This window comes from Perca fluviatilis, chromosome 2 (genome assembly GCF_010015445.1).
Source record: "Perca fluviatilis chromosome 2, GENO_Pfluv_1.0, whole genome shotgun sequence".
Lineage (NCBI taxonomy): Eukaryota > Metazoa > Chordata > Actinopteri > Perciformes > Percidae > Perca > Perca fluviatilis.
In genome coordinates this window covers 36758733-36785857 of record NC_053113.1, presented here as the reverse complement: position 1 = coordinate 36785857, position 27125 = coordinate 36758733, and the positions used below count along the sequence as shown (strand labels likewise).

Here is a 27125-nt window from a genome sequence, read left to right as displayed (position 1 = left end):
AGTGCTACTCTCCATAGCTGTCTTGCTGTATGTTATGTTATGAACCACAAAGAGATTAAACATTTTAAAGGTGATAATTCAGGGTTAGTGAAGTGAACCTGTCGAGTGATTTTTTATTTTATTTTTTTTTACATTGACTCAGGCAGGTTAGATAGCAAAGTCTCCTTAGACAGTGATACATTTTGAAAAATAAAACTGTTTTGCTTAAATATCTGATCCTTCTGCTATTACGAAACACAATTTTGGCTGTTTATAGCATTGTTTTTTAATGTGACAAAAACACTAAATAATAATTTTGACTATGTATTGGTATATATTTTACGTGAGGTAAGGTGCTGGAAAAAAACTTTAAAATGGACCTTGAAAGTGCTTGAAAAGTGCTTGAATTTGACCTTGGAAAAGGTGTACGAACCCTGAAGCATATATTCTAATGCACATATTTTAAATGCTCTGCTCTTCCTGCTTTGTCTTGAGCAGATGCCTCTGCTGAGGCCATGCGTATCATCCCTCCAGTCCTTCTCATTGCCTCATCTTTCTGTTCTCCTAACTTAGTCTCCTTATTCTGTCTCCCGAGACTCTAGCCCCTTTCTCCCCTTATGGCCCACCCCCTCTGGTTCAACATTGCCCCAGTCTGCTTGTTGCAGTTAAATTTAGAGACATTTAAAGGCAACTCTGCCATTTCTGTGACACAACGCAACAAGGAATAAGTTTAGATCTTACATGTTTGGTTAATTGCTGCAGCTTTCCATACTCTGCTGGTAGTCAATTTACAGAAAGTGCAGCGAGGAACACAAATACAGGCCTTTTTTTTTTTTTTTTTCTCTGCTTGTTCGCAAACAAACATTATTTGGAAAGAACAAATGACAACATTTAAATACAAAAACTCTATCCGTCAGCAACAGAGCAATTGCAGCCAGGCATCTGAAATAAGCGGCTTTTGTTTTGTACCACTCACCAGTCAACATTGTTATTCTTCACAAGCTGTAGCATAAGCTGTGAATTTGCTTCCACTGTATGCATCACAAGAGCACCGTGACTATGCTTGTTTTGCCAAGCTTGCTAACAGTGTAGATGCTAATAAAGATATAATGATTTCTTAAGAGCAGAATGTGTGTTAAGTTAGCATACCATATTTAAGCATCCAGCAAATGCTACCAACAAACAAAGATAATTTACACACAAATACATTGATCTATATTGGTGTATATGCATGTAACTTTTCTTGCTATTTAAGTTTGCCTTTTGTTTTCTATATAATCCGACAGGCCAACATTGCAGATTACGCAGACAACCAATGGGTGACTTGCTTCCAGGAGAGTGCAGAGGCCATCCTGGGCCAGAATGCAGCTTACCTTGGGCAGCTCAAGGACTCGGTGAGACTCCTTCCTGAATATAATACTGACCTCAGGAAATGGCGAGGGCACAAGCCAAACCTCAGTCTTTTTATATTTTACTGCCAGTCATGCACACTAACACACACTCCTGCAAAGACAAATTTGTGTTAACGACACCTACTGTGCTTTGTTTCTTCCAGGCACAATTACTTAGAAAATCACTGTTGTTTTTCAGTCTTCAGTTATCAGACACTTCACTTTATTTGCACTTAAAACTTTGATGAAACTAACGTTTGATCAAAACAATATATGTACCTCTTGAAATTGAGCCAATTAAATGTTTCTCACTTACAGAACGAAGCTGCCTTTGACGAGGTCTTCCAACAAGCCAACTTCAACACTTTTGTCTTCCGCAGCAGAGTCAAGCTCGAAACTTATAACGTAAGTAAAGCATGAATGGTAATTGGTGTGATAAAATGCCTACGGGTTTGTTGCCGTCATATAATGCTTTGTAGACGGACCGTATTGCTGTACAAAAATAGAAAATATGCTTTTTATAAAGCCGGGAGGGAAAGAAAGTTATTCAGCCTCAATCCCCTTACCACGATCATTCCTATCAAAATGCATAGCAGGTAAACGGGTTCTTTATGTTTTTAGCTGTTTGTGTCTTTCCTCCTTGATAGTTTCCCCGTTCATTAACAAAACTACCGTGCTTTCATTTTGACTGACAGAACAGTCTCTAAAACAAAGCGCGTCTTGCGTGTTTGTCCTAGAATGCTGCTCATTTTCTGTGGCTTTGTGAAGGGTGCACACACAGATTAGTCGCGGTCACTGTTTCCTGTAGGCCACACAGACAGAGGTTTGTTTTGAGGCAAGCACATAAAAGAATTGATTGGGCTGGGACTCTGAGCAGGAAGTTTGGAGCCGAGCCAGAGGCTGCATCCGCCTTCAACACACAGAAGAGGCCACTGTCTGTCACATTCAGCTCAGCATCTTAACTGCCAATGGCACTGCTGCAAGCATGTATTGGCTGCTGCCTCCAGACCCCACACTCCGTCAACAGAGACACCTGCAACCCTACTTTTGGTTTATTCTCACATTCTCAATGCTGCAAGCCACCCATTGTGTCGTGCTCTCACGTGTTGTAATGTGTGCAATGTTGCTTATGTTTGGTGTTGGACAAAGCAGGTCCTTAACAGTTAATGACCCCTATCCATCCTATTGCATCACACTTTTGACAGAAACTCTAACAAGGTGCATCAGAACAGTTGAGGAAACTATATCCTTCATTTGCAAATCTATCAAGAACCTGCAACAGTGGCATGAGGAGGATGAAATGATCCCTCATGATGACATGAAAACAATGTCAGCACATTTAAAGGTCGCCCTTGCTGTAGGAAGGTAATAATAGCAATAATGACATCACAGTTTTAGCCTTATGCACACATATTCAACTTTCAAGCCAAAACAATTGATCAATTAGTTGGTCAAAAGAATATTTGGATAATCCATAAATTTTTTGTGCAAATTAGCATACCTCGTTCCAGCTGTAATGGCACTTATCCACTGCTAGTACCAGCTCTGCTCGGCTCGGCTGCGCTGCCCCATCCTCCTTTTTACCATTGCAGATTTAGTACCTGAGGCGAGCGTGGCTGGTCGTCATAGCGATGCCGCTGGAAAACTGCCCTGACCTAACGTCACGCACACACGTCACACACACACACACACACACACACACACACACACACACACGTACATCAAAGGTGTGTTGTTGTTGATTCTCGGCACAGAATCAGTTGCCACAGCCAGAAGACAAATTTTGTTTCAAAAGAAGCTGGAGGCAGCAAACAAAAAACACAGTTGGCTAAACTAGTTAAAAATGGTGGGTTTGTTCAGGACACCGCCGTCTGTCACTAGCAATGATGACGCAGTGATTAGCGAGGATTCTCTCCAACCGATCAGTAGATCTGCAGGTTTTCACGTCACCTTTTGGTATCCCCTCAGCTCACTTGGTACCTCGACGGAGGTGATACTAAAAAAAGTACCTTGGCAGGTACCAGGGACTTTTTTTTTTCTTCTTCATAATGGAAAAAAAAAGACGAGGTGAGTAATGGAAAATCACCATAAAATGTGACACTTCACTATAGTCTATAAACGTTCATTAGGTGCAGTCGTTTACAATACATGACCTATCTAATTACGGAGGGTCTGGCTAGTCCACAAAACCTTCCGGGATTGGAGAAAAACTTGGTCTGGTTTTTGGCATTCTTTAAAGGGGTGATAGAATGATTATATAGGGTATTTCACACTGTTCCTTATGGTCTCCTAATGGGGTATGTAACATTGGTTGGGCTGAAAATGGCCTGGTTGATATTTTATTGGCCCTTATGCATCCCTGTGTGTTGGCCCTATTTGTAACAAGAGCTTTTCTTCCAAATATGGTATGCTCATGAATATTTAGATGAGCTGCGCGCTGCTTGGTTGAGCGAATCCCCAATACACACACACATATTAGAGACGCGACAGAATCTCATATTTCAGACACTGCAATGTTTCGTTACCAAATTCACTTCTGAGACTTTTTTATGCGAGAAATCAACTATATAAAGCTCAAATATGGGCCGTTTTACAAAAATGTATGGCTAATTGCAAATTTGGTAAGACGTGTCAGACTTAAAGTGATGGTTCGGAGTAATTCATCCTAGGGTCCTTTGCACCATGACCTCGAGCCAAACACCCCCCCCAGAAGCTTTTTTCACCTGGGTCTAACATTGGGAGAGTTAGCGTAGAGTAGCGTTATCAGCTGAATAGCTTAGCGCAGGGGCTAATGGACCCACGTTTGTATCTCGTAAGTTACCCCACTAATAATGCCCGAAATGATACCAAACGTCTACAAGTAGTACAAATAGGTTATGCTCTCATAAAACGATGGATTGGAAAGTTTGTAAGTACACCAGAAGTTTATGTAAATAACACTTGCCTGCTGGCTTCTGCTCTCTGCTGTTGTTGCTGCTGTAAGACGAGTGCTTAGGGCCGTCTACAAATTACAACACCGAAAAGAGATGCAGCAAAAATATTTTTTTATTTAACTTTTTTTTTAAAGTAAGTGCTGTAGTATAACTAGCAGGAGACAAGTAATAATTGAGGTAAGTTTGGAGACATTACCTTTATTTAATCATTAAATTAATAAATATTTTTGTTTTATCTCTTTTCGGTGTAGTAATTTGTAGACGGCCTAACTTAGCACTCGTCTAACTGCAGGTAGCAGCAGCAGCAACAGAGAGCTGAAGAGAGCAGGCAAGTGTTCATAAACTTCTGGTGTACTTACAAACTTTCCAATCCATCGTTTTATGAGGCGCTGAGCACCTCACGGAGCAACAGTGCCTCAGCAAAATAGCCTCGGAAAAGAACTTGTTTTAGTGGAACATGTGTACGTTCAAAAGTTGTTTAACTTTTTCCTTTTTTGTGATCAATTATTTATTTTCTTACAATCATTCATACATTGGAGAGGAAGCATCTTCACAAAAAAGAAACCTTAGGCTGATTACATCATCATTGAAAATACAACAAAAGCACAATAAAGTGTTGCTTAATTCTGATGCTTGTTTTTCTTCTCCCCTTATCCCCCTCCAAATCCCACCTCACCCCCAACAAGATTCGCTCAAGGTATTAAACAGTTAAAAAGAAAAAAAAACAACACATATACACACACACACACACTACCTCTCAACCCTTTCCCATTGCCACCCGTCCATCCTTCCTCCATCATAGAACCCAAAGCGGGACATTGAACATACTTGAAAATATCAAGCACATCCTGATTTCCTCCTTCATATTACAAAATCCACAGAAGTCAATACAATATTCTAGATAATAATAAAAAAAAAACTGAGTGAGGTATATGCACAACATTTAAACATTATACATTGTATACATTAGATGCACATTCCGAAAAAATAAAATATAAATAAAGCAAATGTATAAAACGAATCAGAATGTAAACAATAGAAAAAGTCTGACCTTGTCTACATTATTTCATTTATTTTCTCTAATAGCTCTGACCAGCAATCAATATTCGAGATTTTGGCATAATGTAAACGTGCCGTAGAGAGCTCTAGCTGAGCAATATCCCGGTAAGAAGAGAGCCATTTCTTTACTAACAATGTATGTGGTGGTTTCCAAAAGTTGTTTTACTTGTGCAACATAAAACTCAGATTGAACAGATAGTTTAGCTAGCTGTCTGGATTTACCCTGCAGAGATCTGAGGAGCAGTTAACCATAGTCCTCAGAAATCCACTGCAGTTTAGAACAACAACACAAAGAAAGAGGAAGATGACAGACAAGATCCCATGGATCTTCTGGTGGCACCGGAGCAATCTCGTAAATGAATCGTCATCAATAGAGACTAAATTACTGCTAACTTGATTATTATCCCTCTATTACATAGAACAGTGGTTCCCAACCTGGGGTCCGGGCACCCCTCGGGGGCGGCAAAGATCACCGGGGGTGCGCAAGTCTTTATCTGGTTTGAGGTTGAGGTAAAAAAAATAAAAAATTATACAAAAGTCTGTATAAAAACTATAATTTTTGTTCTTGCTTAAAATTGTAGGCAGGCTACTTAGTAGGCCAAACCTCAGCTTTTCTTAGACATGAGTAGGGGGGGCGCCAAGGAAAAAAGGTTGGGAACCACTGACATAGAAGATACTTCTTTATAACAACCACAGAGTCATTATCAGGATTTATTGGACCTTAGTATCAAAATGAAGGTATTGTGATGCATTTGTTGCTCGACATCACACCGAACAAAAAACTCAAACATGCATGACGTTTTTTATAAGCAAAACCTAAGCTACTGTTGAAAGAGCAGAGTGTCCCATTAAGGATCAAAGCTACATTCAAGCTTAATTAATGTCATTCTGGCATCAAAATTCTCAAATAAATAAAGCCTTTTAAGGATAAATATGGGGTGCCGCTGAGAACCAAAAGCTCTGCCACTTGATATAGTTTCTTGCTATTAAATTACACAATGATTTAGTGTATTTATCAAAACTAAGTGTAACAAAAGTGAGAGTAATGCATAATGTAATTATTTTCACACAAATCAATAAATCAATCAAAGTTGCAATGTGGGCATTCAAAATATTTATTATTTTGATATTGTGTGTAGGTAATTGAGTTGTAGCTCTCAAGATGTCAGTGGGTGAATGACTATCCCTATACATGTGATGTTGCTGTCGAAAAGCAATCTTTTTAATATTGCCACTCAGAAATGCTGATATTGAACATTTAAGGCTTTTCTTCACAGCACTGGCCCACTGCAGGCCCAGTTTCAAATCACTCAGCTAATATTATTTATATATCTGTTGGCACTAATTCCTTTTCTGTCTTACAAGATGTGATCATCAATTATCCCATGATAAATTCTTACATACATTATTCTGGGGTGACCGTGCAGGGTGTAGACAAGCCAAGTGGTTCCCAATACTGGTTTTCCTGAGTACTGCTCATTTTCCATCCCACCATACAGCCACTGGTGTAGCAGTGTGTGCAATAATCAAATATACAGGTAGCACCAATGTTAGGGATTTAAAGTGAAGATTTGACTGTTTTTTGTGTCACTCATCAAAAACTGGTGTCTGAGCGTCTGTGCCCAATTTTCAGTTGACTGCATCCCTGCTGCTCTTGTTTAAAGGCTGTAATCTTGTTTCGGGTATGAAATGGTTAGTTTCCTTGGCTTCTGTTTTCTGTAAAGTGTTTCTGGCAAGTTTAAAGCTGTTAGGGGAAAAAAAAGGTCCCAATGGAACAAATGAATGTGTGTTGTTCCTCTTGTACTCATGTGTATACACACACTGGCAGTGATAGCGGTAGGGGGGCCAGCACAGGTCGTCCAAGTGTGGATCAACACCCAACTTGGCTGTGTGATGCTGGCTGCTTACAGATTCACACACACTTCTCATCTTATTCATCAACTGCAACCATAACTATAGCCTCCACTCATGTCCACAATGATAAATGCCGAGCTTTGCGTGGAAATGACCGTACGACGTATTTACGCTTGTTTTCTGTCGTACATTCGTTTCGTAATGAGCACCAATGTGTGTATCCTTGAGGCCTGACAAAGCTGACCCCCAATATTTTAAATCTTATTATGTTTATATCCATGTTTGCTAGCTGTTGATCAGTGTAATTGCAACATTGTAACAGCTTTAATGGCCAAGCGTAAACACATTCAATTAATTTGACTCCATATTTTCATAGTTACTCATGGTAACAAATTCCACAGGTTACCTTAACCCCTTTTCTGAGGATATTGCCATAATCCCCAATGGTTGTTCAGTCCATCTGAATCTACACATATTCCTTCTTCTGCACAATAAAGACGTGTTTAACCCTGACTCACACCAAGCTAGTAGCCAGAAGTGACACATTTGTTTTGTACAATGCAATGCCAAAGTTTTAGTATCACGTTAATTTATCTATATCATGGTTTAGCATGACAGTTAATTCTACTTTATGTCAAACTATAATGATAAAGTCTTTCTCTAATATGTCCATATTTCTCTTGCATCATACAAAACGAGCAAAGAGATTTAGAACGGGCTATTCTGAAAGAATGTGGGCACAGTCCAAAGACAGATGATTTATAATTAAACCAGTTGAGCTGCAGAGGATTAATGGAGATGAAATGAGTGTAACCTCTGTGCAAATGCAGAGAATAATGGCCTGGGTAGAAATGACCTTGCCCTGTCTAGACGGCTGTGGAGGTGGATATGGCTTTAAAAGCTGCCTCTTTCTTGTGCCAAACGCAATTCACATACTCAGTCCAAACGTGTCACATTAACCCACTTTATCATGGGGGAAGGGAAGATGCCTATATATCGTAGGTTTCCAGTGGGTGGGTGGGTGGGTGGATAGAGGAGTATATATATATATATATATATATATATATATATATATATATATATATATATATATATATATATATATATATATATATATATATATATATATATATATATATATATATATTAGTGCTGCAGCTATCGATTATTTTAGTAATCGAATATTCTACAGATTATTCCATCGATTAATCGAGTAATCGGATAAGAAACACTTAGTAAGAAATACTTAGTAAGCAGCAATAGTAAATATTTATTATTGCTGTTTACTAAAAAAAAAAGGAAACCTGTCGCTTCTATATATACAAAAGACAGGTTTCCTTTTTTAGAAAAAGCAAAAAATGTTATTGCCAAATTCCAAGACCCTTAAAAACAAAATACATTACAATAGTACATTTTTGGTGGGCCAAATGTTAATATTTTTCACCCCATTCCCCTTCTTGCCTCTGGGTCTTTGCGCATTTTCAGAAGCCTAATGCACAGTGAGGAGCATAGATATATCTATGGTGAGGAGAGAGAATAAAGAATGCATGATGACGTCATTTACGTGCATATTAAGTAGCCATGCTGTGGGGAGGAGCCGGTTTGTCTCCGGCAGCAGCTAAGTTTCCAAAGATTAGAAGCCAACTAATAAACAGTTAGACTACAAACCGACAGCTTTCGTTTTAGCTTGTTGGTAAAACATCGCTATTAGCAGAGTAGTATGCTGTAGGCTAGTTGTGTAAACAGCGTGGAGGACGAGAGCAGCAGAGCAGACGTTAGCTACCTTGTGTCGGGTTGGCTCCGTGGAATGGATGGGTACACTGGATGTTTGTTACAGAGGTGATGTAGCAGCATGTTTGCATCTTTAAATGATCCCAAACTTTCTGTCGTTTTCTCTCGCCTGTCTCTCCTCTTAGACCCTCGCTATTTTCGTCTTCCTTCATTTGTATTCTGGGCCGTCAGTCTTGTGTTTATATACTGTCTGTGCTTGTGTTGTGTCCGCAGAAGCGCAAACCTCTTGTGCGCTAGTAATAATCCTCCGTGCGGAAACACAGTGAGCCGTACAACCTTAATTACATTGATTTAACGAAGCTACGAGGCAAAGAATTTTGCTTCGAGCATTATTTGTAATCAAATTATTCTAGTTATTCGAGGAATCGTTTCAGCCCTAATGGATATGTAACCTATAGTCTTAAATCCAAGAAAGCTCATACAAGCTCATTTTACATACTATGAATTTTGTTGGAAAAATCAGCTGTATTAACATCATATGCCAACAAACATCTGTGTGATTATGTGTGCAGTGGGACTAGCTTTGTTTGGCCCAGCGGTGACACTGAAAATGCGTCGGAATGTGCTGGCCTGAAATGTATGTCCTATGAATGAGTTTTCTTATCGTTTGCCTGACAGGATGAATCCAGGATCAAGGCTACAGTGATGGATGTGAAGCCTGTTGACCATAAGGACTACAGCAAGAGGTTGATCATGAACATAAGGAAACTGGCTGCTCTGTAGGATCTTTTCATTTATGCCAAGTATTTTGTTTCTGCTTGTTTTTTCTTTTTTGTTTCTGTACAGTCAACAAACAGCTCTAAATGTATGACAAAGTTTTGCTTACAAAAGTATTTGTGTGTAGTTTTCTTTTTTGGTCTTTTTTGGTCTTTTTTTTTTTTAAATTCCCCGTGAATGAGTTATCCTCAAATTCATTGTGACTGTTCACTTTTCCTTTGTGAAATAATGAATAGTGGCATGATTTATTTTTTGTTGGTGAACATAATGGACAATGACTTTTTCCTTTTTTGTGTTATGTGGGGGAGCAGAGAGTGGGTCAGTAAGCCACAAAAGAAATCCTCACTGTGTCTGTCTTAAGTCAGCCAGTTGTTCTGTACTGTGGTTATGTGTGGGTTGCGGCTGCTTTAAGCAGAAGACCGCTACAGTAGCTAGCGCTCTTTTCACTTTCTGACATGAACTCAAAACGGCTGGGCTGGACCTGCACATCCCTGATAAGACCGTTTACTCTCCCACTCTTTTTTTGCTCAGTCTCTCACATACTTGCATACACATATACACATGCACAGTGCAGACCTAATGGGAAATGTACTGCAGTCTATTTAAGTTGATACAATGTGTTGTCCATATTTACAATGCCTGCAACTGTTTTCTGTGTTGTGTAATTCAGTTTTTTTGTGATAATTGTGAAAATAAAGACGTTATCAAGTTATTGTCTATTTTATTTTGCTCTCTGTCAGATGTCTATTTGTATTAATTGAAGTCCATAACAGTAATGTATACATATATTGAGCTGAGACAACTATCCCTTACAGCACCTGATCCTAACCTGTGCCAGTCAAAAGCAAACAAAAACATGCAGAAATGTTATTTTAGGAGTTGCGCTATGTGTAGGGGATTTATTCAAGGGGTGGTACACAATGCCCTCTATCTGCTCAGGTTTTGCTCAGATGTGCAACACATTCCCCTGCAAACTTGACTTTCATGTTGTAATAAAGCAGAACATCAGTGAGGCTGCACCTTCCCATTTTTCTTGTGATAGCATCTCGTTTCTGCTGAGCGCTGGATCTGTTGCCTGTAGTGTGCTGAGATGGATTAAAATCTTTAAATGGTAAGGAAAGGTACGTTGTACTTATTTATTTTTATTTTGCCTGCCATGCCTCGAGATATTGATTTGAGTTTGACTGTGATCGCCTTCCTACATCTCCCTGCTGGCACTGTTATTCTAACATTAAAATGCTTTCTCTTTGTCCTCCTAGGTGTTGTAATATATCTATAGATCTTTTAATAATGCCACAAGTCAGTTATTGTGGTAGATAGTGTCAAAGGTTGCCAGTGATGCCTCATCCCATTACTGCCTCAAGCTCCCAGTCAACATGCAGCAACGAAAGGGCCTAATATGACCTGGTGGCTCTTTAGCTATCTAAACTGAAACATTTTAAGCAGTGATGCACAGATTTTCTGACATTCCCTAAGCTTCTATTTGAAACTGGAAAACTACTATTGATCAGGCCTCAACTCGTGCAAAATCACTTGATAATTCAATTCTTGCACCTGTTTTGTAATTTTGATTAAGTTGATTACACAGTTCTAGTTAAGTGAACATGAGCTTGTAATGCATTTATAATTGATTTTGCATTTGTTAGAATACGATTGGCTGATTACCTGGACTGAATTGTGTGTGTTTTGCTCTTGCTTTCTTATTAGCAGTAGATGAGCATGGCTAAATGGAATAGTCACACAACATGGTCAAATGGCACTGTGCTGGGGTCATGGGTTTGTTTCCATCCCCATAACCAATTACAGCATACTGAAAATGTAAAGTCATGTTTATTAAAAGCCCTTCTAATAAAAGTTTTGACCAAATGTCTTAATAATCTATGGTTGTCAACCAACCAAAAAACCTGTGCTGGATGTCAACAATGAATAGGTATCCAAGGGATAATTGCACCCTAATATTTTCCTGTTATTACATTTTTGATTGTATTAAAAAAGTGGCATATCATATCTTCCCTTGTGTGGTTTGACAAGAGATCCCAGCAGAGTTGTGTTTTGTATGTGTCCCTGAAGCGAGTCTGAATAATGTGCTGAACTAAACTTGTTTTCATTAGGGGCCCAACAATAAATGACACATAATAGGATTCAATTGCAGTTACTAATTACAATGCATCTTTGTTGACCACAAATTATGCTTTAATGAATATATTCAAATGCATTTAGTTTTTCCAGTATTTAGGATACTTTACGAAGGATATATTGCACATTTTCTGGGTTCTTTTTCTGACATTTAAATAATGTAAAGAAAGAAAAGAAAATGTAGAATGTGACCTTTACACCAGTCCCTATGCTAAGCCAGATAATTCAAATAATCGCCTTAACATATGCACAATTGGTCATCTGTTTTGAAGAGAGTATACATGTTGTCCTAAGTAACACTAGACTTGGTAAAACACATGCATTGCTGCTGCGGTATCAACAGATGCCACACTGTTGACTCAGTTTGCTATGTTGGTGTGCTCATCTGTTTTACTGAGGTGTTAATGGGTTTGACATTTTCAGTCTCAGCGTGGGAAAATATCATTTGTAAGTTTACATGTCCGCCTTAAAGAATGACATAAATTTTATTCTAAATGCAATTGCCCATAAGATTGACCACCTAGGGCACATTGTAATTCTTGACGGCTCCCGCTCCGCATCCGTGTTTGTCGTTGCCTCCCTTTTTAGATGTGTTGATCTTGAGCCTTAGCAACTGCTTCAATCTTTTCAAGATTAGATACCTCTCATTTTAATCAACTTTACCTCATGTTGGCTTCCAACACTTCACGTAACAGGTGTGTTGAAGGTTTAAAGCTTTCGGTTTCATTTTAACCTTTTCATATCCACCTCTTTTTGTTTGATTTTGTTGATATGTTATAATAATAGAATACAATAACTGAAAATTCATGTAAGAGGCTTCATTAGAAACCCACGTTCTTGTAGTTTCTGCAATATGCCTGATTAGCATTTGATTTTCTTTTGGTCCTTGTCTATAATAAGTCACATTTGAATAACAATTACTAAGACGTGTTATGCCATACCATACCAAACATACATTTTAAAACTTGTCAACAACACCTGTATAAAGTTTCAGACCTCCAGGCCTAACCTTATGGGAGCTAGGGAGTTTTCAGTATGGGTGTCACTGGAGTCCCCATACCTTTCCAAAACCTCTCCAAGTGACCAAATTGTGCTTGCTTTTACATTAACATTATGACATTAGAAAAAACAAACAAAGTGAAACCTTTAGGTGAACATAAAACCTTTTTTCATTCATTCAAACGTTGTTAATCATCTTTTTTTTTCCTCTCACAAAACTAAGGCTTGTGACGGCTGGCTCTGGGAGGAGGGACTTAGCTCTGTTAATTGGATGAATTTGATTGGCTAAGATCGTTATGATTGACGTGTTGAAAACCAATGACAGCTCGTTCTAACATAACTGCTCATAGACGTGACACAGCCCGATAAAACGTAGCAACCTCCTTTTTTTTTAAACTGAAACGGGGTGCGTTGAACACTATATCTATAGTATATACTGTCTATGGTTGAACACCCTGTGTGTGCAAGCGCTCGGCCTTTTTTTTACCACACGTTTACAGACACGTCTCTGCTAATTGGGTAGCCTATCACCTGCGACACAGCCAATAAACGAGAGACAAACCCACCAAAGGAGAGAAAACATAACTCAAAGCCCTTTGCACACCGTTCAGATGAAACACGTCCTTCAACCAGGCAACCGTAGCAAAACGATGCACACCTTTTGAGATTGAACGTGCCCCTTTATAGACCTTTTTTCACGGCAGACATGTTGACATGTCATAGGAAAAGCACAGGTGTATTCCAACCATTAATGATGGCTGCATTCCACTTAGGAGAGGCCTCTGTATGGTGCATGCTGACTCACTGAAATAGCTTACTGGGACACTTAATGGAATTGAGCCATGTTAAGGTTATCCATTTCAGCTGTGCTTTTCCTACTGTGACGAGTCAAAAATGTCTGCGGTGAAAAAGGTCCATTGACCTTCCACACTGGGAGCACTTGCTGGAAGTTAGGGGTTGTCCCGTGGTAAAAAACTAAACAGAAAAAGGTGGGGATAGTTTCATTGTGTTTAGGCAGCGACATAATGAAAACAAACATACCCAGCAACACGTGCAGGGAGAGGAGAAAAGGCAGAACAAGTTCGACAAACAAGTTAACAGACAGTTAGCAGACAGTTAGCAAGGACTCTATGAAAACCCCTTTGATCGACTTGATCGGTTGACACTTAAGGACTAGAGGAATATAAACAAATCAGGAATGGACCCCGATTCAGAATTTAGGACCAGCTCACAGGTAGGGATAATCGTCATGATTTCTCTCTCTTTTTTTTTTTTTTTCTTTTTTTTCTTTTAATTTTTTAAGCATGAGCACTATCATGCTTTGGTGCTTATGCCTATCAAATGAACTGAATGATTGAATTGCGAAGAATCTAACCAATCTAGATGTGTAGCATGTCCACATTGACCCACACTTTTGTGGTTAAATGCTTAATGTGAAACATGGCTGAACAGTTATGTAAGCATGTCGCCAGCGACCTGCAGTGGATATTCCAGTCATCACCAGGAGGAATTTAAGGTGTTAGGACCCACAGCTAATTTACAGTAAAATATATATATATATAATATATATATATATATATATATATATATATATATATATATATATATATATATATATATATATAATGAGGGTGTACCAGCGGATTGCTAAATAAAATTAGGCTAATGTCACAGGCTTTTTATTATTATTATTATTATTATTATTATTATTATTATTATTATTATTATTATTTATTTTTATTTTTTTTTTTGGGGGGGGGGTTTACCTTTTTAATCTACAGTGACAGTGGATAGACAGGAAAGGGGGAGAGAAAGAGAGGGGATGACACGCAGCAAAGGGCCGCAGGTCGGATTCAAACCCGGGCCGCTGCAAAGGACTCAGCCTACATGGGGCGCACGCTCTACTGGGTGAGCTAGAGGTCGCTCCACAGGCATATTTTTTATGAATAAGCCAACATTGTCTCCCATGTTACATGTCATAAGCTAATGTGTGCATGTAACCTTAGCTTACATACAGATCTCCTGTCTTTTTCTTTGCTGTAAGCACATACCTAGTCATTTTGGAAATGAAGCAGTTAATCCTATGCAAACTCAATAATGGAAACTGTGCAATGGTGCCATTACAGAAATTGAATTCATATTGCAGTTACGTGAATGTGGAACCAAGGGGTCAGTGTCCGAATAATCACCAGTCTTTAATCTTTAATATTATGGAGTGCCTCGATGCTGACAATATAGTCCCATACTGCAGGATCTTTTTAAAGCAGCATACATGCAAATCATTCAGAGCTATATTGTGCTCAGAGGCAGTCAGCAGTTCCTTGCCCAGTCTGCTGGTTGTTATAGCTTTATTGCGTGTGCTTCTCTTTTGGACTCGTGGAGCCCGGCAGGTAGAGACTCTGCGCTTTGCTGAAAGTAGGAAAGCCCTGGGCCCTGACATCGTGGAGACAAATGGGCAGGAGGAAGACCCCTTGGGTACTGCTGTAAGGAATGGGAGTAAGCAGTGTGTGTCTTTCTAAGGATTCATGGATCTCGTTCCTTTCCTGAGCCAGGGGTATTTGCTTATGTGTACAAGAAGGGACAGGTGTGTGTGTGTGTGTGTGTGTGTGTGTGTGTGTGTGTGTGTGTGTGTGTGTGTGTGTGTGTGTGTGTGTGTGTGTGTGTGTGTGTGTGTGTGTGTGTGTGTGTGTGTGTGTGTGTGTGTGTGTGTGTGTGTGTGTGTGTGTGTGTGTAGTCTTGTCTAGGGACCTGTTGGCCAAACACTGGCCACGTGGATGCAGCATAGCTCTTTTCCTCTGACTGAGCTTTGCAGGTCCGAGAGAAAATAAGTGTTTCTGGCTCAAGATCTGTGCTCTTTCTTCAGATGGGCTGCGGAAAATTGCACTGACAGTCACCATGTCTGGCAGGTGGAAAGCTGATGGTTACAATAATTGTTGCAATCAAATAAAGTAATAATCCATTGTAGCTTTTGAAAAGCAGTGCAGATTGAATCTGTAGATACAAATGTGTCTTGGGCCTCTATCCTATTTCCACTTTAATTGGATTTGGGTATAGATAAAGTTGTTTTTGTTTCTTCTCGAGTACTAGATTATAAGGTCATGTAGAGAGTTTGTATTGCTATTTTCTCGGCAGTGTCTCCTTGTCATTGTCAGGGCAAGATGTCCTGAAGAACACACTTTACTGTGATTCAATTTCAACGAATCGTTTTCATTTTGGTGTTTTTGTTTCTCCTTCAACTATTCTCAGTAAAAAGTCAGACTAAGGAGAAAGTTGCTTTGTACAATTCTCATGGTAAGCGTGGTAGCAATCTCCAAAGATTATATACTTTTATGCGATGCATCTTTCTCCTATACACTAAACAGTTCAGGTAAAGGCATGAAAAGTGGACAATGTGTGGTGGTTTGATGTTTTAGGGCCGGGAATGAGGCGGATTTGATCTCTGGGCTGACACCGTCCCTGACAAAGTGTTAGATCGTTGGATTTTAAAACCAGCTACTTACTTTTGTCTGCCTTTGTGCCATCAAACCTCCACTGAAAGGCACATGAGGTAACCTTAGTTATTCAATTGTTTAAATGATTTCCTCCTTTTTAATTCCACATTCAGTAACCTTTATCTTGACCATGTGCGTGAGAGGAGCTTATTCATGTACCTAGGTGACATGAATTTGGCTCTCAGTCTAGTTTACCTCAAATAGTGCTTTAGGAAAGAATAGGGTTAGATGTTACAACCGTTTCAGCTATAATACATACAACACAAAGGTCTTATGTTTAAACAGTGTACAGCTATCTTTTTTTTTCTTGTCCTTTTAGTCCTACAGTATGACCATCAAGCAGACAGTGTGTCTTCGTTCAATCGCAGTTCTGTAACCTGGTAATTTGACTGACATGTCACTTAGTTTTTCTTATTTAGTTTATCAGAGCATATTCTTTGCTTTTTAAATCCCTGATAAAAAGAGGAGGAAATGTTGTCAGCAATTCAGAGGTCTGGAGTCAGGCTGTACACATCTGAAGAGGTGACCTTTTTTTTCTTCTTCATTTAAAGACAATTCCAATATTTTACATGCTAGTGCATCCTTATGATATCCTCTAACCAGTATCCTCGTTGAGACTGTGAACACAACTAACAACGCTGGACTTTTGAAAGCATTTTGAGGTTTTGTCGTCGTTTAACGTCTGTCTGGAATACAACCTTATTTTAACATATAGATACAGTATATTGGTCGAGAAAGCAGACAGAATACTGTGCCAACCAAATCATGTACTTAGTAATGGATTGGTTATCATGCAGTCAGGTCGGCTGTACTATGTGCCGATACGAAAAACTAACCACTATGCCAACTCATTCATTCCCTCTGCTATAAGACTGTTGAATGAACATCATACAAGACTGTTAAATGAATACACGTAACTATTTATAACCATTCACGGGGGATGGGGAAATTATACAGGCAATGGAAAAAAAAACATCTCAATGTCAATCGCGGTTAACGTTATTCCTTTATTCTGCAAGCTTCGGAATGATTCAGATTAGGGCTGGGCAATATGTTGATATTGTATCTATCGGGATATGAAACTAGATATCGTCTTAGATTTTGGATATCGTAATATCGTGATACAACATAAGTGTTGTCTTTTACTGGTTTTAAAGGCTGAACGCACCAGACTGTTCTGTTTTGAACATGGGAATTTCTTATTTGAATTACTTATAATAATTTTGGTAGATTGTGCTGAGAAGTACATGTCATTTTAATTTTATATATATGTATTTATATTTTATTTTTTACATGTTCAAATAAACTACTACTATTCTAGCTGTTCTATTATTTTCCTTTTCCCCACTTAGACACTATGTCCACATTACTAATGAGTATTTATCTAAAATCTAAGTGTGAAGATATTTTGTTAAAGCACCAATTGTCAACCCTAGAATATCGCCGCAATATCGATATCGAGGTATTTGGTCAAGAATATCGTGATATCGGATTTTCTCCATATTGCCCAGCCCTAATTCAGATTTCTCTTCGCACAGCTACCAGAAGACTTACAACTTTCAGACACATCTCCGTCGTCAAGCTCAGTTTGAGGCTGCGCAGAATGCTCAGCCATCACCGGAAAAGTGCTTCTAATTGACTTCCCTGGTCTCCGAAGTCTATGGTGTCGCTGTGTCCATTTCGTTTACTGTTTATGTTAAAATATCATCTCGTTCTCGTGAACCCAATCTCGTGTCTCGTTACACTACTGATATAAGCAACCTTTTCTGCATTGCCATTGAATCAGGCATTCACTATCTGCAGGGACGTGCAATATGCATTTTGTAGAAGAGGCAATAGGAATGTCCCCTTTCTCTCTGAAATGACCTGTGTTTGGCCAAAGTCTTCAGTCACCGGCAACATTTTCTAAAGCCTGAAAAAGGAGCAAAGAGGAGGTGCAGAAATCTAGTTATCTCTCAGACCCCGTGAATTACAATATGCTGGAAGGTTATGGAATCTTTGCCCAGGGGGGGGCCAAAAAAAAAAAACTACCCCGTTTTTTTTTTTTTTGGGTTTTTTGTTTTTTTGTTTGTTTTTTTTTTTTGGTGGAAAAATCCCTTTTTTTTGTTTTTTTTAAACCTCCTAAGGAGGCCTTTTGTGTTGTATGCAGTCTCTTGGCATAATTACTGTATGTATATATACACTACCGGTCAAAAGTTTTAGAACACCCCAATTTTTCCAGGTTTTTATTGAAATTCATGCAGTTCAATGTCTTATTGTACTCTGAAATGAAATAATAAAAAAAATCATGGAATCAATTTATAAACCAAAATGTATTCTAAATTTTTGACTCATCAAAGTAGCCCCCTTTGGCAGATATAACAGCTGAACACACTCGTGGCATTCTTTCTTCAATGGAAATCAAATATTCTTCAGAAAGTTCTTCCCAACTCTGTTGCAGAAGTTCCCATACATGTGGCACTTGTAGGTTGCTTTGCTTTCACTTTTCTGTCCAGTTCATTCCAAACCAACTCAATGGGGTTTAAGTCTGGTGACTGTGCTGGCCACTCCATGTTTTTAAGCTTACTATCTTGTTCTTTTTAGCTAAGGTAGTTCTGGCATATCTTGGACTTATGTTTTGGGTCATTATCTTGCTGTAGGATGAACCCCTGACCAACTAGGCGCATACCAGAGGGTACTGCATGGCGCTGCAAAATGCTGTGGTAGCCGTTTTGGTTCATCCATCCCGCTTCCTCCTCCATGTTTGACAGTTGATGTCACACACTGAGGAACCATCCTTTCGCCTACTTGACGGCGTACAAAAATCCTGCGTGATGAACCGAAGATTTCAAATTTTTATTCATCAGTCCATAGCACCTTCTTCCAGTCTTCAGTAGTCCATTGACAGTGTTTCTTGGCCCAGGCAAGCCTCTTTTTCTTATTCTGACATCTTAGCAATGGCTTTCTTGCTGCAACTTGACCTATCAAACCTGCAGCTCGAAGTCTTCTCTTTACAATTGAAACTGAGACTTGCTTATTACGACCACTATTAAGCTGTGCTTGAAGCTGTTGTCCTGTGAGCCACCTATCACGCAAGCTGTTGACTCTCAGAAACTTGTCTTCTGATTCTCTTGTGGCTTTGGGTCTGCCAGACCTCTTCCTGTCAGAGTTTCCCCCAGTTTCTAAGTGCCTTTTGATGGTGAAGAATACTGTACTCACTGACACCTTGACTTTCTTCGCAATTTCTCTGTAGGAAAGACCAACATTCTTAAATGTTATGATGGTCTGTCTCTCTTCCATTGTTAATTGCCTTTTTCCCGCCATTTTTATGGCAACACACTACTTTCTGCAGTACAATACTGTTCAAATAATGCCGACGAGGGTATGGTACCACAGTGTGTTCCAACCAGGGCATGAAGTTAACTTTTTTGACCACCAGCCACTTTGGTGGATTTAAAAATCCACCTGCCACAGTGACTTTTTACCAGCCAGTTTTTTTTTTTTTTGCCTCATTAAGGTGAAAAACAGGACTTGCTGTGTCTCTATGATTCTATCCTGTCCTATTCATGGTAGCCTACTCATGGACATTGCGCCGTCATCACGTGCTGTAGTAGGGGGGCTACTGCATAGGGGTCCGGTGTTGGCTCGTTACGCCACTGCATATAAGAGATGAGATGACTGACAAAATCAGGAGTAGCCTACATGCACCACAACAAAAAAACACTGGTGAATGTGCACCATAACATATGAGTTGTTGCAAAAAAGTTGCAACTTTTTTGTATAGTTCTTAAAAAGGAAACTTGTTTTGGGGAGAATAATAATTAGTACTATTAATTAATTACTCTGGGCTGAGATTTCCAGGAACCTTACCAAAAAGGCTCAGGATGATGATGTTGGTATAATATGAACGGCTGGTGGATTTAAGACACTAAATATTTGGTAACACTTTACTTGAAGTTTTCTACATAAGAGTGACATGACACTGTCATGAATGTGTCATAAAACATTATAAACAAGTCATAAACGTTTATGACATAACGCTTTTTTAGTAAGTGTCATTCGGTTCTGTCATGACAAGTTATGGTTAGGGTTAGAGTTTCATGACTGTGTCATGACAGTATCATGTGAGTGTCATGTGTTCATGACAGTGTCATGTCACTCTTATGTAGAAAACTTCAAGTAAAGTGTAACCAAATTATTTATTGAATGAATCAAATATGAACATATCTGTCAGTGGCTTGTTGATCTTTACATTGTTAGTTAATTTCCTATCCTGGGCTGAGACTCACATTCATACGGTTTAATAAAGTACTTATTGGACTTTAACTTATCATTGCACTTACAATAAAGTAGGCCTAGCTGTCCTCAATTTAGGTCATCCTGTAGGTCTCATTTGCGTTTTTTCCTGCATCCACCGTATGTGATAGTGTGTTTCGTACAGATCCACTTGTCCGTGCGACGCTATTCCTATGGGTGATGTCAAGCGACTTCAACGCTCCTGCAAAGCATTCCGGGAAGTGTGCGTGTTAAAATCCACTAAGTAGGCAAGGAGAGGATTTAAAAGTTTAACAAGTATTTATTTAAGTAAAGTCATAAGAGCATAAACGTGTACACGGGTCCGAGTTGAGCAGGCACACAGGCTTCTCTCATCAGACTGAATTTTCTGGCTTATACATGAATTCATATATCAGTCTCTAAGAGCATTTTGATTTGTTTATTAAAAGTTGGAGGAGTACCGTGGTTTAGACTTGGCGTCCCCTGGTTGGTGCACAGACTGGTCCCAGTCTTTTGGCACACGCCCTCTTCATCAGTTGTTAGGCAGACTTTAACTATGCTGATGGTCAGAGAGAACAATGCGCCGCTGTTGCCTGTCACAGGTTGAGGAGTAACTTATTTTCATGGTCAAACTGATATCAAACTGATATTAACTTCGTTGCTGCACTCTTGTTGCTTTCTGACCACCATCATACAGTGCTGCTTTCTGCACAGTATCCTTTTCTCATTTTGCATGACTAAGCTGTCCCAGTGCTCTTCCACTAAACACACTAAACACACAATACTATTCAATTATAATTTGTATCCTCATACAGCACAGCCAGCTTGACTGATTATTTTTATTTCTTACAGAAGGCGGCGCTGCATTTGAGAAAATATTGCGCATCAAGAAGCTGTCCGATGCCCAGCTTTACGGTACAGATCCACTTTTGCCACACGACTTGACGGGTGGTGTCGCGACGTCATACAGCCATGGTTGATTCTCCACGCCCCTGACCAGCAGCTGATTGGACGAATGTGTGACGTGGGTGTGGCTACTCGAGAATTTCAACAGAGTGTCATGGCGGCTCGTTGAGAATACGATCTCGTATTTTACAAAAATAGTTGACCAAAATGTGTTTCTGAAAACATTTTAAGCGAGAAATAGGCCATGCAGTTGCTGAATCTGTCTTCATATCAGATCGACAAAGGTTAGTTTGAAAGATTTTCGTCTACTTCTACTGGATAGTCGCGTCGCGTTCAACGGATTCATTTGCATAAAGCTGGGCATCGGCCAGCTTTTTGACGCGCAGCATTTTTTCCAATGTAGCGCCGCCTTCCCGGAATGCTTTGGAGGAGCGTTGAAGTGGATCTGTACCGTTATGCAAATGAATCCGTTGAACGTGACGCGACTAGCCAGTAGAAGTAGACGAAAATCTTTCAAACTAACCTTTGTCGATCTGATATGAAGACAGATTTAGCAACTGCATGGCCTATTTCTCCCTTCAAATGTTTTCAGAAACACGTTTCGGTGAACTATTTTTATAAAATACAAGATTGTATTCTCAACGTGCCGCCATGACATTCTGTTGAAATTCTCGAGTAGCCAAACCCACGTCACGCGTTCTTCTAATCAGCTGCTGGTCAGGGGCGTGGAGCATCAACCATGGGTGTATGACGTCGCGACACCATGCTTCAGGCGTGTCGGACATATGGATCTGTACCGATAGTGTGTGTGTGCGCGTCAGTCGCGGAGGAAACGGAGCAACAGCCCCGCCCGCTGCAGACAGCTGACAATATTGAAACAGCAGCAACTTTAGAGTGAAAAATCGTTACAGCGTACATTGATGTTACACTGTATACATTGGCAGGACAGTCTGAAATATTTTGCACGGTCTTTCGCTGTACGTTTTGTTGGTAATGTGAGATGTTCGACCCACACACATGTCTTGTCTTCATAACAGAAACAAGGAAATAAATTTGGGACTGCTGGGATTGTGTTAGTAATGAAAATGCGATAGGGAGCACCGGCTGTCAATCAATGTCTTCCAGTGATGTGGGCCCCTGATTGGACTAGGCCCGTAAGCAACCGCGTACCCTGCTTACCGATAGTTACGTATCTGAATCACTCAATTCTCATTGGCTACCTGCCAAAGTGGCAGGTTGATTGACAGTGTTACCCGCCAATTGCAAAATTCACCCGCATGGCGGGTGGGCGGGTGTTAATTTCATGCCCTGCTTCCAACAATACTTTTATACAAACAGAGGGGGTTGTAAGTAATCCAGACAAGTTGGAACACCTGTGGGAATTGGTAGCACCAACTTTCAAAGCTTGATCAACCTCCATTGCTGCAGAACAGCTTTACGTTGTTAACCCATTTCTTGTTCCCTGAAAAAGGCCTTTTTGTAAAATTCTGAAATGTACATTATTTCTCAGTTTTGGGTAACCTTACTTTTTTTTTTTTAACCTCAGGCAGTTCACCACTTACCTTTGTACCATTTCAAGCTATTCATTGGACTTGAACTGCTAAAATTTCAATAAAAAACTAGAAAAACTTTTGACCAGTAGTGTATGTATGTATGTATGTATGTATGTATGTATGTATGTATGTATGTATGTATGTATGTATGTATGTATGTATGTATGTATGTATGTATGTATGTATGTGTTCTATTTCGTATAGGCTTCGCCCTCTAAGGCTATGCTATTGGGTTTATCTCTTCGCGCATGCGCAGTCGTGAAGATTTTCTTTCCCGCCCTTGCATGCTGCACGGGCTTCAACTACGTCCGCAAATACTGTATATAAACAGGGCGGACCCGTTGCTCTGCTCCCACTTTTTCTTCAAGCAAGAGCAGTTATGAAGTAGGTTATGAAGACTACCAGCTCCAGCGCCGTCCGCCTTTGCCCCTCCTGCGAGGCCGGCTACATCTTCTCGCCGGACCTCCACCCCCGCTGCGAGACCTGCCTCGGTGCCTCTCACGCCGGCAAGGCTCTCACCTCCGACGCCTCCTGCCCGTTCTGCGCCCCACTGCCTTCTAAAGAGCTTCAACGGCGGGCGGACGCTTTTCTGGCCTTTGAGGTCGGAGGAGGGGCGACGCAGCTTGGCGGACCGACGTGACACCGTCGACGCCCTGGAACCGCTGGAAGAGGGCGTCTTCGACGGGCACAAGTCCGATGACTCGTCTCCCCCGAACGACGACTCTCTCACCGGGTTTCCTTCCTCCCCACTGGGAGGACTGGATCTAGAGACAGGGATCGATGCCTTTCCGCTACGGCTCTCCCAGTCTCCAGAACGGCCAGGGGCACCGCCTCAGCGTTCTTCCCCTCTGCCACAGGTGGCTCCACCCTCCACCACCAAGGCTCTTTTTATGGACCTGCCGGAGAAGTAAAAAAAGCGGACCCGAGAGGGGGCATAAAGCTCTTCCAGCGGAGCCTCCAGCCCCCTCTCGCGGCCTCCTGAGCAGTGACATTTACTCTCAGAAGCCGCCGTCCAAACGGGCTCCACTCTGGCCGCGCTTCACAGAGCTTCGGCCATTCGTGGAGGAGGCTCTCTCTCAGCCAGGGAAACTGAGGGCGCCAGTCTCGCGCTATGCCCCGTTCACACGGGTTCATGGCGACACAGAGGCAGGCTTCCCTTCGGTCCCCCATTTGGAGCAGAGCCTGGCGTCGATCCTGCTTCCGAAGGCTACCTTCTTCGGCCACCGGAAGCCAACCCCGTCCCCGTCCCCCCAGGTTTGCGCCCAAGTTACTGACCGGTCTCACCAGTGTGCGGCCCAGGGCTTAGCGGCGCAAAACAACATAGCCTTGCTAGCCTCAGCCATCTCCGCCATGGCCACCAACCCGGAGGCGCTTCCCCCGGAGCTAGCCACGGAGATCGGCAAGGCTATGACCGCCATCCTCACCCTCACCACGGCTACCACGGTGGCGTTGTCGAGGATCCAGGCGTGGCAGACTGTGGCCCAGAGAAATATCTGGCTCCACGTGTCACAGCTACCCACGGAGGTCAGGCGTGAGCTTCTGTACGGTCCCATAGCTCCCGATGAACTATTTGGACCTCGTCTACAGACAGCCACATCCCACCTCCACCAGGCAGCCGAAGAAGCGGAGCGGCTACGGCGGCTTGGCCCCTGGAAGGCAGCGCCTCAACAACAGCGCCACCGCTCCACCAACCGCCATAAGAGGAAACGCCCCACAGCCTCTGCTGCGGCTGCGCCCTCCCAGGCCTCGACCTCCGCCCCTCTGCCTGCTCCACCGCAGCGACAGCCGGCCCCTGACCAGCAGGCTTCACGGGGCCGAAGGATCATGAAGGCGGCTCCCACCTGGTCTAACCCGCCCCCGGAGCCACCCACTAAGCAGCGGTGACGGTGGCAACGGCCCTTTTAAGGGCCACTCAAGTCTTTCTAAAGAGCAGTTTCCCCTCAACCGAGCAGCCCTTGTTCCCACTGAACATTATGCTGATAATATGACAGATGTTCCCCACACAAGCACACACCAGGTCACCGCTGCTCGCGGAGCTGCACCGCTCTCTCACTATACAGACAGCGGGAGCAGACGCCATACCGCTACATCTAGCGCTGCTCAGTTCTCCTCCTCCCCCTGGCTATGCCAGCGGAATGAGGACGACGATGACCCGCCACCCTTTCGACAGGGCCCTACCATGGGCTGGGCGACACGTTCTACCCACGTCTCGCCCAGCGAATGAGGGATTTTACTCCCGATACTTTATCACTCCAAAAAAGTCAGGCGGGTTTCGCCCCATCCTCGACCTGTCCCAGTTCAATCAGTGCGTCATGGTACGTCCATTCCACATGCTGACTATCAAACATGTGTTGGAATGCGTGCACCACCAAGAGTGGTTTACATCCGTGGATCTGAAAGACGCATACTTTCACCTCCAAGTCATCCCCAGACACAGGAAATTCCTGCGCTTCTTTTTCCAAGGGGCTCATTTTCAGTACAACCGACTGCCATTCGGTTAATCACTGGCCCCCCGCACTTTTTCCAAGTGCATGGAGACAGCACTTCAGCCATTGCGGAAAAAAGGCGCCAGAGTCGTGTTTTTATCTGGACGATTTGCTCATCCTGGCTCCCTCTCGGGAAACTGCGGCGCTGCATACCGTGACAGTCCTGCACCACCTGCAGACACTCGGTTTCGCCATAAACTGGCAGAAAAGCGCACTGGTTCCCACACAATCGATAGTTTATCTGGGCGTAGTGCTAAACTTGATTGTTATGAGGGCCAGGCTGTCAATGCTAAGGCAAGACGCGCGGTTTTCTCTCCTGTCGCGCACCACGCCTCGCGCAAAGGTGTCAGCACTGTCTGTCATGCGCCTTCTGGGCATGATGTCTGCGGGCTACATGGTAGTACCCCTGGGGCTTCTCCACATGAAAAAATCCAGAGGTGGTTCCTTTGTCAGCGCGTCGACCCCATACGCCACAAGTGGCGAATGCTGACTATCCCTCCTTCTCTGCAGTCAGACCTGTCATACTGGGGAAACCCCCAGACCTTATCAGCTGGGGTTCCCCTGGGCAGAGTGATGTCATACGTGACAGTGTACACGGATGCGTCCCTCACTGGCTGGGGAGGAATGTGCGAATCACAGGTGGTGGGAGGGGAATGGCCTCCCCTCCCGCACATAAACTGCCTCGAACTGTCCACGGTGCAGAAGGCGTACGCTTGGCCCGGCTATTGGAAATAGCCAGGAGCCTCCTGCTGTGGTCTCACAGTCATCTGCTGTCCCTCAGGGCCGTCCACATCCCCGGGATACTAAACCGAGCGGCAGACCTAATGTCGAGGCGGGGACCCTATCACAACGAGTGGAAATTGAATCCCACTATCGTTCGGAAGCTGTGGAGCAGGTTCGGGAAAGCGGAGGTGGACCTGTTCGCCTCACGAGAAAACACACGGTGCGCTCTGGTTTTCCTTGAGGTCATGGGACAACCCACCCCAGGGCGCGGACGCTTTCTCCCACCATCCCTGGCCCAGAACCCTCCTATACGCTTTCCCCCCGGTCCCTCTGATTCCTCGTCTCCTGGAACGCATCCAGGAGGAAGGCCTGTCGGTCATCCTGGTGGCACCGGAGTGCACGAGCGCATCCTGGTTCCTGACGCTGGTCCAGCTGCTGGCGGCTCCCCCCTGGCAATTGCCGTGGCGAGGACGCCCTGTCACAGCTGGACGGCGCGATAGCCCACCCCCCGGTGATAACCCAGCGACTGTGGGGCTGGCTGCTGAGCGGGAACGCTTGCAGAGGTTAGGCTTGCCCCCTGCCGTGGTGCGCACCATTCAGAGTGCAAGAGCTCCCTCTACAACAGCGTGTTACGCGGCGCGTTGGTCCGCTTTCCAGCGCTGGTGCACGGAGAGGGAATCAGACCCCATATCGTGCCCCCTGCCCCTTGTACTGACTTATCTCCAAACACTGGTAGATAACGACTTGGCTCCATCCACAGTCAAAGCCTACGCGGCGGCCATTTCATCCTGCCACGAAGGCTATGGAGAGAGAACGGTTTTTGCGCACCCCCTAGTAAAACGTTTTTTGAAAG

At 42.3% G+C, this 27125-nt stretch overlaps 1 protein-coding gene across 1 annotated transcript in view; it reads left to right on the top strand.

Moving 5' to 3' along the window:
* Nucleotides 1-10434, top strand: part of rpa1 (replication protein A1) — a 32854-nt gene extending 22420 nt beyond the window's left edge. Inside the window, 3 exon segments of the mRNA XM_039818908.1 lie at nt 1266-1373; nt 1689-1775; nt 9626-10434. Coding sequence (XP_039674842.1) covers nt 1266-1373; nt 1689-1775; nt 9626-9730 — 300 coding nt within the window. The 3' untranslated portion in view covers nt 9731-10434.
* The last annotated feature ends 16691 nt before the right edge of the window (nt 10435-27125 follow it).